Source organism: Chaetomium tenue (assembly GCF_020726465.1).
Source record: "Chaetomium tenue strain MPI-SDFR-AT-0079 chromosome Unknown F5144scaffold_1, whole genome shotgun sequence".
NCBI classification, from domain to species: Eukaryota; Fungi; Ascomycota; class Sordariomycetes; order Sordariales; family Chaetomiaceae; genus Chaetomium; species Chaetomium tenue.
Window position 1 is genome coordinate 5251450 of NW_027117329.1, and position 11620 is coordinate 5263069.

The 11620-nt window shown below is 58.0% G+C and overlaps 3 protein-coding genes across 3 annotated transcripts; 1 reads left to right on the forward strand and 2 right to left on the reverse strand.

Moving 5' to 3' along the window:
* Positions 1–542: 542 nt before the first annotated feature.
* On the reverse strand, positions 543–2718 carry F5144DRAFT_480520 (uncharacterized protein; the record flags this gene model as incomplete). The annotated part of the gene is made up of 2 exons (XM_066785232.1): positions 543–2378; positions 2437–2718. The coding sequence occupies 2 exons, from the start codon at positions 2716–2718 to the stop codon at positions 543–545; spliced, it is 2118 nt and encodes a 705-aa protein (XP_066649281.1).
* A 2285-nt stretch (positions 2719–5003) lies between these two features.
* F5144DRAFT_617684 (histone acetyltransferases subunit 3-domain-containing protein) lies at positions 5004–8088 on the forward strand. Its single transcript, XM_066791890.1, has 2 exons — positions 5004–5702; positions 5882–8088. Exons 1-2 carry the CDS (start codon positions 5201–5203, stop codon positions 7597–7599), a joined length of 2220 nt encoding a protein of 739 aa, XP_066649282.1. The 5' UTR covers positions 5004–5200; the 3' UTR covers positions 7600–8088.
* F5144DRAFT_558076 (uncharacterized protein) lies at positions 8089–11078 on the reverse strand. Its single transcript, XM_066788057.1, has 5 exons — positions 10612–11078; positions 10370–10394; positions 9949–10027; positions 8362–9883; positions 8089–8299 (listed from the first exon to the last, which is right to left on the reverse strand). The coding sequence occupies exons 1-5, from the start codon at positions 10619–10621 to the stop codon at positions 8259–8261; spliced, it is 1677 nt and encodes a 558-aa protein (XP_066649283.1). The 5' UTR covers positions 10622–11078; the 3' UTR covers positions 8089–8258.
* Between the last annotated feature and the right edge of the window lie 542 nt (positions 11079–11620).

The window sequence follows — 11620 nt, forward strand, 5'->3', positions numbered from 1 at the left end:
AACAAGCCTCGCCGTTTTTCAAACTCGCAACCTGCACGATCACCGTCCGATTAGAGTCGGTGGTGCTTCGTGCACCCGTTTGAGGTTCAAACCCGCCAGTTTGAGTCTCTCGTCTATTCGGGATCTCCAACGGCCGGGGGCTGGGATCTGCACCAGGAAAACAACGTCAAAAGGTTGATATCTGCCCCACGCCCACCCGATATTGGTTGCATCGCTGTCACCGCTCCACTGCCTTGCATTCTGAGGGGTGGTGTTGGCACCGTTCGCAATTGCTTCACGTTGTTTAGTGGTTAACTAAGGTATTCGTACCTCTCCCAATCGCACCACGAACCACTAGCTTCAAACCGGTGGCGTACACTCAAGATGTGTCACTGGTGTCACCAAACTTGAGGGGGCATCAAAAACTCGAAATCACGATCGCATTCGGTCCTCAATTCAGTCATAGTTACTCGTCACCTACCAACCCTCCCCAAGCCCGACAACTTCGTTTTTCCATCCCAACTCAACCACGACCAACCCCGTACCGTACCCACCACTCCCGATCACAGCCGCAACAAATCCTCCCCCAGCGCCTGCCCCGTCTCGACCTCCAACCCCGGCGTCGGCGGCGGCAGATTCTCAACCTTCTCGCACAACCAACAGCTCGCATACATATTAACCCGATCAATGCAGCGACCCGGCTCCCGATCCCCGACCTGCTTGCCGACAAAGCCGTGGGCCTCGAACTCGCGGATGTACCAGGGCTCGCGGGCGGAGCTGCGCAGGAGCACGCGGCCGCCCATGCGGAGCGCGCGGTTGAGCTTGCGGATCTGCGCCGCCGCCGTGGGCGCCGCCGGCGCGAACCAGTCCATGCTGTCCATCACGATCGCTACCGTCAGCGTGCCCGGGCTGATCCGCGCAATCACCTCGTCGATCTCGTCCGTGTGGATCCGCAGGCCGTCTAGAGCCCCGGGCTGGCTGAGCGTCGCGTGCGCGGATTGCGAGAGGTAGTCCGGGTGGCATTGCGGGGAGAAGTCGCCCGTCAGGCACACGTGGTAGTACGGGTTGTCCGTGGCGATGTGGGTGGTCTCGATGACCGGGTCCAGGGTGTTGACCATGTAGTGCCAGATGGCGTGGGCGCGGGTGTTCTTGGCGGTGGGCGAGGGCCCCGTCACGGCGCGGCTGGTGGCGTGGTCGGCCTCGATCATGGCGAGCTGGTTCTTGGGCACCCCGAGCGCCGCCCAGAGGAAGGCCTCGGAGCTGACGACGATGTTGCTGACCAGCGGGCTGAGCAGCGCGGGCCGGATCTTGGACTGCCAAATCCGCCGCTGCTCGTCCAGCGTCTTGGCCGCGAGCAGCTCCTGCACGGCCTGGCGGCACGCGAAGATGCGCGAGATCCACCGGAACACGCGGATCGCGTGCTTGCTGCCGCCCGTGTCGTACAGGCCGCGCCCGTTGGGCTTGGTGAAGATGCTGGCGTTGTCGAGCCAGTACTGGAACGCGCGGCTGGACAGGTGGGGGGACAGCTTGGACAGCAGCAGCGACCGGAACTCGGCGTGCTTGCCCTCGCCGAAGATCTTCCAGAAGTCCTCGTAGGGCAGCGCCGTGAACGAGGCCACCTTGAGCTCGAGCAGGTGGTTCTGGCTCGGGTTGAGGTCGATGGCGTGGATCCGCGCGGGGCTCTGCATGGCGTACGAGAGGATGTTGTCGCCGGCGCTGGTGATGGCGAGCACGACATCCTCCGGGCCGAGCTTCAGCAGGGACGCGTCCACCTTGGAGTCCTCCCACGTGAAGGCGTAGATGTACTCGTCGTTGAACTGGGTGTGTTTCTCGAGCTGGTCGTCGTAGTAGATCCGCCAGTGGTGGTTCTGGTAGAAGAACGACGGAAGCGGCAGGTTGGCCGACAGGTTCCCCACGGCGGCGTCGAACGCCTTGGACCGAAGCTCGGGCGCCGTCCGCTCGACGGCGCGCGTCAGAGCGTCTGTGCCCTTGGGCTTGTTCGCCGGGAATAGGTAAGGAGACTCGGTCGCGAGGGCGTCGATGCGCTCGACGATCTCGTGAGGTAAGCTTGACGAGGAGAAGGGCCGCTTGTGGCATCCCAACCAGATGTAGTAAGGGATGGATCCCAGGGTGTTGTTGCGCAAATTAGCTGTGAGAACGGTTCCCAGGCGGTATTCCAGGTAATCCCGGCGGCCGGGCTCGAGGGAAACCCGGTCGAGGTCGAACCACGCACGCCAGAAAGTGCGGCCGAGGTAGTTGACATGGCGGCCTACCATCCCGCCCGTGTGGTTGCGGAAGCTTACGTCAACCTTGGACTGGACGTAGAAATCAACAACGCCCATGATGCCATGGGGTGATAGAAGTGACATGAGCGAGTCGATGACAGAGTAGTAATCGGGCTGTGGGTGTGTTAGCAGCTGACACTATGAGCCTATCTCCCCGTGGTGATTTACGCACAATCATCGAGAGACTGTACGACATGGTGAGCAGGTCTGCGCCGCCGTGGTCAGGCCGGGGTTCGAAGTAGCTTGGAGACGAGCGAGTCGGGCTGGCCCGGCCGCCCGAGAGACCATTCTCATAGTCCTCGAGACGGAACTTCCTCGCGTCCTCGCAGACGACCTTGACGTTGGTCCACCCGAGCCGGGCGAAGCGCTTGCGGGCGACTTCGCAGAGCGAGGGCGAGAAGTCAACCAGGTAGACGCTGGAGAAGAACTCGGGCACGTTGACAAACTCGGACATGGCCTCAATGTTCCAGCCCGTGCCGCCGCCAACCTGAGGGTTCGTTAGGACTTTTGCTTCTTAACTTGAAATTGGGGTGGATGGGAAGCCCACGTCAACCCAGATGCGCTTCTTCTGCGCGCCGCCGTCCTGCTTCTCGGCCTTGAAGAGGAGCTGCGCTGCGGCGAGCGCCAGCATGTCCTCGCGGCCCTTGAGGAGCGCCTTCCTAGTCACATCGTACTGCCGGTGGTGTCAGCGGTTTGGGACTCGGTGGTGAACTGTCGGCTGCTCGCCCGCGCATGCTGGTTGACCCCCCGACCCGTTGGTGACGAGAAGGGGACCAGCCAAAAGCATGAGCCTTTATAAGGGAGACATACAGCACCGGCCTGGCCAGCGTAAAACGATTCTAGGGCACCCTGCTGGCCGCCTTGGGCGGCACGCGAGTGCGGCTTCAAAAAGCAATTGTAGCAGAACAGCAGGATCGACTTGACGACGCTAGGCTCGTCAGGGTTGCCATCCTGGTGATGCTTGCTTGACAGCTGGTAGAAGCCGATGGTAAAAAATACCACACCGGCAAGGCCAGCAACAAAGATTTGGGGGCTGATGATGCTCTCAGGGGGCGAAATGTTACCACCAAGAGAAGCCATGGTATTCTCTCATGCTTGGCAGAGAGGTAACGTGTTGAAACGAGTCTTGGGTTGAATGAGCAGCCGCAGATAAGAGGAAAGAAGAGAAGAGAAGGGACGTAGAGAGATGGGAGAGAGGGCAGACTAAATAAATAGCTGTGTTCCCGTCCCAGGAGCAGCACCCACCCACACAGGCACACACGCGCCCCCTCCCCCCTCGAGGCGAGTCAAGTCGACTTCTCCTCGCTCCTCAAGGATGCCAGATCGGCAACATGGTCCCTCGAGAACCCTACAGACGTTGAACCAGCAGCCGCCTAGCACACACGAGCCGTGAATCGTGACCCACCTAGTCCCGGGGTATGTGCAGAGTGGGCTCGGGTGTGGTGTGCCGCCGTCGACCAATCGCTTGACCACATGTCAAAATCCACCGCGCGCTGTGCGTTGCACGTTATGAGCGAGCCGTGCGTACAGGCTGTCTGATGAACAGTACCCAAAGTACTGGTTTCGAGTCGTTTGTCGTGCGTGTGTATCAATCGGTAGTTTGCGGGGAGGTGTTGCCTTCGATCTCATGCTGAATTCCTTGGATATCGAGGTGGTTTAGTGACGCTCAGAATTGAGCTGAAAACCCGACTTTCGCTCTGTCTGGGTCTCCGTCCCGTCCTTAAGAAGCTAGGTTACCTATCATAAGGCATCCTGCAGCACGGTATAGGCGACTGTGTACAGCGCAGACATTGCCAATATCGCAACTTGGCCCTGAACCCCCGATCAACGGCCACAGCACATTACCGTTGCGGATGGGCCCTGCTGTGAAACACGATCTCATGGCAAGCTTCCTACTTCCGACGTGGGAATGTCAATTGACCCAACGCCATCCGTTACCCTGCCATGCACACCATGCGAGCAGTTTGGTATGGACCCTTCTGGTTACATGCGGTGGCAGGTGCTCGCCTGTTATCGGCCAAAGTTTTGTGAGTGGGGTTACTTTTTGAGACCAATCGGGAAAATGCATGGAGCCACGGGAAAGCAACAGCAGCGCCATAGGGTACCCCTCCCCCTGGTCGCCCAAGCGCCTTCCGAAAGTTATTCTTGACGACACCGCGCTTTCCCTGTTGGAAACTTTGCCGCGGGTAGAGAAGGGATGTGGCTGTTGATCAACTTACAACTTGGATGCGCTGCGATGATGGTGTTCGGGCTGTGTTGCTTGGATGATGAAGTGAATAACTAGTTAACTACAGTCTCCCAACCGCAAATTTCCATACTCTCGAGTCCGTCCCCTCGCTGAGCGCGCTAGGTACCTCGGGTAGGTATCCGCGAGTTGTATCACCGTCACATCCAAAGTATGCTTTTTTTGCTGCTTGGACGGCACGGATGGGGGTCAAATGAAACCCCGCGAGGCAAACAGCGATATGCACATATTATAGCAACTGTTGCTCCTTTACTTAGGTGCCGAGGAAGGAGTGGTTGATACAGCTTGCGGCAATTCAACCATGACAACCTCAGCCTCAGCACCTTGTCAGATGCACGGTTCCTCTGCCCCCAGACTCTCTCTGCTGAGTCATCACCACATTCTTGCTGGTTGAGCTGGTCTTTGGGGTGATCCGCCCGCGGCTTGAGCCCCGCTCGGTTTCACAACAGCCCAGGAGCGCCGAGACCAACAGGGGTGGGTGCGTCTTTGCGGCCAAGCTCCCGTCATCATTGGATGTGACGTGCATGCCTTGTGAGCCTCCAGCAACGACCGAGCCTCGCGACAGCTCGCTGAGAGGAACAGGACGCGCCAGACGCCACCGTTGTTGCCGCGTGCAAAGAATCGGAGACCTTTGTTCCCAGCAGTCCGACGCGCGAGAAGAAGGTAACTTAGTACGACCCAGGAATTGAGGATGGCTCCATCATCGAGCCAGAAGGGGACAGGGAAGAAGGGGGGTGCCAGCGCAATTCGCCAACAGCAGCAACAGCAGCAGCAGCGGAGCCGCAACACCACCCCCGGCCCCGCGCCCCCATCTGCCAGTCTTCCTCCATTCGAAACTATCGAGACCGAAACCATCGAGCTGCGTTTTGATATCTTCCGCAATCTAACCTTCGAGGACATGGTGGATCCACCCGCCTCTAGCACGCCGATCCCCGATTCCAAAAGCCTCGACGGCATCCTCACGCGCCTGCAGCGACTGGGCGATGTGATAGAGAAAAGAGGAAGCCATTGCGACCGCGGAATGAGGCTGCTCGCTCAGACCCGTAAACAGAGGGTGGACGAGCTCACCATGGAGCGGGGCAGAGAGGAAGAGCGGAGACAGCGTGCCGCCGACGACGGGGAACGCGAAAGAAAATCAAATAAGAAGAAGCGCAAAGGCGCAGACTCGCTCGCACCCCATGCCGGAAACACGGGTTAGTCACCACCATCCATCCCAAGTTTTGTTTTTTTTCTGTCCTGTTCTTTCGGACCGTGTGATTATTGCGCAAACCGTGTGAATGCGGTTAGAACTTGCGCTTTGCATTACCCACTTCTTCTCGAATCCGGATTTGCAAACCAACCCGCGACCTCGCTGACTGACCTTTGCAACCAGAACGATCGTCGCCTCTCCGCGATTCGACAGGGAAAGCTAGAAAATTATCTCGTGGCAAGGATTCGGCTAGTTCCTCACTTTCGCCCGTTGCGCCCCGGACGCCGAGCAACATGGACGTCGACGACAAAGCCAAGACCGAAGCGAACGACGACGACTCTAGTTCTGACGATGGTCGTCCGCCACCCCCCGCGCGACCGCAAGCCAATACATTTGGCGACGATCCTTCAACGTTCCCCGACCCGACCGTCTACGAGATCCTACCCGTACAACCGGGCATGACGGAGGACGAAATAAAAGAAATATACTCGGTCGCAGGATACCCCAAGAGCGACCTGGCAGACCTCATCGCCGGCGATCCCCCAGACAAGGACTTCAGTAGCGCTAAGCCCAGCAACCAGATCAACTTCAGTACCTTTAGCACCTACATCGAGCCATACTTCCGACCCTTCACTGAGGAAGATCTTGCATTTCTCAGGGAGCGAGGCGATCGCATGATACCATTCGTCATGCCGAAACGAGGCAAGAGACACTACATGGAGATTTGGGCTGAGGAGGATGGTGGAATGGCCATCGACTCATCACCACCGGGCAAACTGCCGCCCAACCAGGCGCGCGGAAATATCGAGAGCATGGATGACGAAGTGGCCGAGACGGACAAGCTCTCCGTCGGGCCCCTCCTGTCACGGCTCCTCCAAGCCATGCGCCCCGAGCATCGCGCACCACCAGCCGAAGACAAGCCGAGTGGTCTTAACGGCGTTGGCGGCGATGGCGATGGCACTAACGGAGTCACGACCTTTGACTTCAGCTTCGGCGATAACCCCCCCACCAGCCAATCTAACGGCGGTGCTAATGGCGTCAACGGCACGCCCTCTCAAACAAACGCCGACCTACCCCCCCAACCCCAAGCCCTCCCCGCCGCAACCTACATGCCAGAGTCCAACAGCGAACCCTGGAAAAAGGCCACCCACCCCAAACTAGACTACACCCAAGTCGACGAGCGCATTAAGCAGGAGCTCCGCCACATCGGCTTCCTCCCCCTCCTCTCCCAGGACGCCCCCAACACCAACGGCGGCAGTTCCTCCAACAACCCCAACGGCACCAACTCCTCCGGACCGGGCGGCAGCAGCAACAGCGCCAACAACGGCACCAACAACCACAACGGCAGCAGCAGCCTCTCCACCACCACCGACCCCGCCGCAACCGCCGAGTACGACGGGCACTACGACGACGAAGTCGCCGCGCGCATGCGCCTCTTACAAGCCCGGCTGCGCGAGCAGGTGCTCGTCAACGGGGCGCGCAAGGCGCGCCTGACCGACCTCGTCAAGGAGCGCATGGCCTTCCAGGAGTACCAGACCATCCTCGAGGACCTCGACTCGCAGGTCCAGGCCGCCTACCTCAAGCGCACCCGCACCATGGGCAAGAAGCCTAAGAAGGCCCGCCCGGGCCAGTCGGCGGCCGCGGCGGCGGCTGCCGCTGCGGCTTCCACTGGTGCGGGTGGGGCGGGTATGGCGCGGCCGGGCATTGGGGATCTGACGAGGACGGTTATGGAGCGGAGGAGGCGGTGGATTGATAATATTGGCACGGTGTTTGATGATGAGGGGCTGGCGAGGGTGCCGCGGGTGCGGGATCCGGATAGTACGATTTTTAAGCCCGGGGAGATGGGGGAGTTGATGACGAGGGAGAGGGAGGCGTGGGATGAGGAGGTGGAGGAGGAGTAGTGGTGGTGGTGGTTGCGGGGTTTGGATTTCTTTCTTTTTTCTTTTTTCTTTTTTGGACTCGTCTTTTCTTTCGTGGGCGATTTCTCGCAGCCTGTTCCACTTAGCCAGTGCGTCCGGATGGTTTACGTTTTGGTGTTTTGGCGGGTTTTGGGGCGTTCTCTCTCGCGGGTAAGGAGGGTATTATCGTATCGTCTGATGTATAGGTATCCCATGGGCAATGGGTGGTGTTTTAGGCGTTCGGGGCAGATACCTGTGTCTAGCTCTCCAGTATCTTTTTGAGCAGGGTTTTGATTTTATACTTTCGAAGCAACAGAGGGTGTGTGTGCTTCCCCGTATAATGCGAACGGGCTATGAGTGGGTAGAACGGTTGGCTTTCATGAGTTGGTGGGTGATGATAGAGACAGCGAAAATAGGCGGGGGTAATGACATGTCTGGTGGCATCCCAACTTTCAGTTTACACTACCCAAAGTTGGTATATATACAAACCCAACCCAGCCAGCCCCGGCGTAAATTTCCCATCCCACATGTCCGTCACCGCACGTGGTATGTATGGTATGCATGCAACCTGAAAATCCAAGAAAAATCCAAGAGGGTATCCTGCATTCTATCCGCTTTAACTACATCCAAAAAAGAACTTGATCGGAACCGGGGTTGCCCCTTCATGAGAAACCCGGGAATATCCTCGTGCGTATTCGTTGCCCTGTACAATTGTTAGTTCCATAGGTACCTCTAGGAGCATACAAACATCACGGCGGGACTTACACCTTGTTATACCGGTCCCCCCGTAGTCCGGTTCATAACCAGCCAGCTCCCGCATTCGTTCTCTTGCTAGCTCGGTGGTGGCGGTTTGGGTATTAGCGTTCACATCGGCGCCAGCATCTGCATCAGCAGCTGCTTGGCTGTTTGGCGGCCGCAATTGCAGCCGGATAGGCTGTGGCGGCTTCTTCTTGGGTTTGGGTTTGGTTTCCTTGAGTTCGGTCGAGGTTGACGACATACCGGCCCCCCGGCCGCCAAACAAACTGCTTTTGGTGGTCGCCCACCGCCCTTGGCGTTTCGCCGGAACAGTTTCTTCGCTGTCGTCCTGTACCTCGACGTGCCCGCGTAGCCGTGAGATGGCACGCTCCCGGCGCACCATGTCGTTGGTGACTTTCGGGCAGTATCCCTCGGGAAGCATGCTCGCTTTGCAGATGGGGCAGAGGGAGCTGATCTCGTGAAGGAACTGATCGATGCACTCGGGATGGAAGATGTGGCCGCATGGGAGTTCGCGGATAACTGTCACCCGATTTTCGTAGCGTTCGAGGCAGATTTCACAATTAGGCTGGTAATCCGTCGCGGTGGTGGATGCCGTAAATGGACTGCTCATGCCAAAATCGGAGACTGTGGCGGACTGTGCAGCTCGGCTTGCCGCGATACCCTCTGCTAGGTCCGTACCGCCTGATCTCCTCCTAGCCCGTGTGATTCTGGCCGGTCGTGGGGACGAGGGCGGGCTGGCGGCATCTGGCTCGTAATGGTAGGTAAATAAAGGAAACTTTTTGATGTGACTTTGTGGTACTGTGAGGTGCTTGATCCCCATGGCTTCGAGATTGACCTCTCCCGCAACGACGCGGCGCCGAAGGCCAACGCGCCGCCAAGCCTGGACGGCGTGCATGAGAATTGATGTCGAGGTGATGACGGTGAGAAGCACACCGATGATGATGAGGACGTAGGCCCAGGTCTCGAGACCTGATGGTGGCGTGCTTAGGTCGAGTTCGGTCCAGATCCGCAGGTAATCTTCAGGGTCAGCCAAGTAGCGCTCACTGATGTTGCGGCCAAACGGAACTTCGGTCACGTTCCCCGAGTAGAGGCTCAGGTGCTGCATCATGACTTCGCCAACCATGCCGGAAACGGCGTAGACGGGCCAGTTGGTTCGTGTCATCCAACTGTGCCCGCCGTCAATGTGCCATTCGGTCGAGTCGGTCGACGGCGGCGCACCGGACCCCGTCCCGGGTTTGTAGAAGAGGAAGGCCCGTACGGGAGCTGACCGCGCAGCATCCAAGTAGGCCTCTGCGCACCGGCCGTTCACCCAGGGGGCGATGGCGATCAGGTGGTAGTTCATGGGTGGCAAATTGGCCTGCCTAACAACGGACAGAGGGACATGGGATGCCGTCTCTAAGATACAGGAGTCGCCAAAGGAGAGGTCAGGGACAAATAATAGGCCCGCGACAATACCGTTGGCAACCGGGGCGAGCCTGGTGGAGAGGGTTGTGGTGTTTCCAGCGAAACGGGCCGAGTACGCCATCTGGCTCTGTTACTGAGTTAGGGGGGGTTGTCTGATCGATACACCGTGTCAAGGCAGGCAACACAACATACCGACAACGCGGTGATATTCCTGATGACGGTACTCGAGACCGTACTGGCCCCCTTCCATGACGGGTTACTAAATAAAAGACTATCATCTCATCTCATTAGTCGGGCTGCGGCACGAAGGTGTCAATGCAGGAGAACGCAAGCCATCGTTGACGAGGCAAGTGCAGTGCACCCTAAGGCGCATGCTGTGCTTTGCATTTGCAGATTTGTAGGCATTGAGGATGAGGGTGACACAAGGCTAGGGTAAGATGTAGGTATGTAGTGTCTAGGGAGACACAAAACCGGGTTGGCTCATGACGACGACGACGCGGTTGTGTTTCCGGTGTACATCGGCAGACCGGGCCGCGACAACCTGAGTCCGTCGCTAGGGGCGGGCATGTAGGGATGGCATGGGAAGGGTTAAATATGGAAGAAATAGACGTACATGACATTGCGTATTTCATCCAGGGCTGTCAATGGAACGTCAGTTTGTCGGGTTCGTCGTGGATGGACTAGGAAACTGAACAATTGAACCCCGGGCTTGGCGCAAAGCTTGGCTCAGCCAAGGGGCGAGGCCTCGAAACGGGAAACGGGAACCATCGCCAAGCTGCTGCCTGAGCCCGAGAGGGCCGTAAACTCGAAACTCCAAACTCAAAAACCACCCCCAAACCCAAAACTTAAACTCACACATTGACATTGTCGGACATGTCGAAGGGCTTCAGCGATGGCCCTGGAGCATGACGGTCGCAGGCATCCGCCTCGTGAGCGGAGGCGCGGGTGCGGGGCGACAAAAGATGGATTTAGTTATTTGATAGGATGCAGAGGAAAGGAACAAAAATGCTTCGTCCTGAGCTCAGGGAAAGCTCAGTTCAGGGAATCGAGTGCAGAAGGAAGAAGCCGAGCAGAGCCACAGAGCCAAGCACCGGGGCGGGACACCGGGGGTTTTGAATGCCAAGAGGTGGTGCCGCGTGCTGGGTTGGTGCCGGGTTGGTGCTGGGTTGGTGGTGCTGGTGTGGTGCTGGGGGTGGGCTGCTGTGGGCTGCTGGCTGCTGGTTCCCGGATCCTGCAGGGTCGACATTAGCGTTAGTCTATTCCCGGGTCCCCTAACCAGTCTAGGCTGTTGATAACGCAGAACCGAGGAAAAATAAACTTTGAGGATATGGGAAATTTGTACGAATTATGTATGCACGTACATACTCGTACACACATGAAAGATGGCATTGACGGCCGCGTAACGGACCGGTCGGCTGGCTCGGAAAGAATCGCAAGGGGGGCTTTCCCTCTAAGCCACCACGGCCAACTGCACCTTCCCTGACTCGAGCCTGGGCAGCGCGAGACTTGCCTATGGAGACTTGCCCAGGTATGGAGACTGGCCTGCCTGCCGGATCCGCGGCGATGGATCAATCAATCATGGTCCTTGAAACTGCTTCCCGATTTGGGAACATTTTACCGAGGTGAGCTGGCCAAACAGATCTTGCCATTTCAGGGCCTGACTTCCCAGTTTCTGTGTCTCTGCCCAACCAGGCGCCAGACTCTATCGAAAAGGGGTTGGTTGGCGCGTGATGTGGAGATGCACGCGATGGCAGGTCATTTTTCTTCTTCCAGGCCTTTCTCCCGCTGCTTTTTAAGTTTGTTTTTATGTAATCTGTATGCACAATTAACTCCAGCACGTCCAGGTACGAATATAGATACACTA

Bases quoted from the DNA above. Each gene is read 5' to 3' on its own strand.
- F5144DRAFT_617684 (XM_066791890.1), top strand. From the start codon at position 5,201: ATGGCTCCATCATCGAGCCAGAAGGGGACAGGGAAGAAGGGGGGTGCC. The intron at 5,703-5,881 runs GTTAGTCACCAC...CTTTGCAACCAG, and splicing joins ACCCCATGCCGGAAACACGG to AACGATCGTCGCCTCTCCGC.
- F5144DRAFT_558076 (XM_066788057.1), bottom strand. The intron at 10,028-10,369 runs GTACGTCTATTT...ATGAGATGATAG, and splicing joins GATGAAATACGCAATGTCAT to TCTTTTATTTAGTAACCCGT. The intron at 9,884-9,948 runs GTATGTTGTGTT...ACTCAGTAACAG, and splicing joins GGAATATCACCGCGTTGTCG to AGCCAGATGGCGTACTCGGC.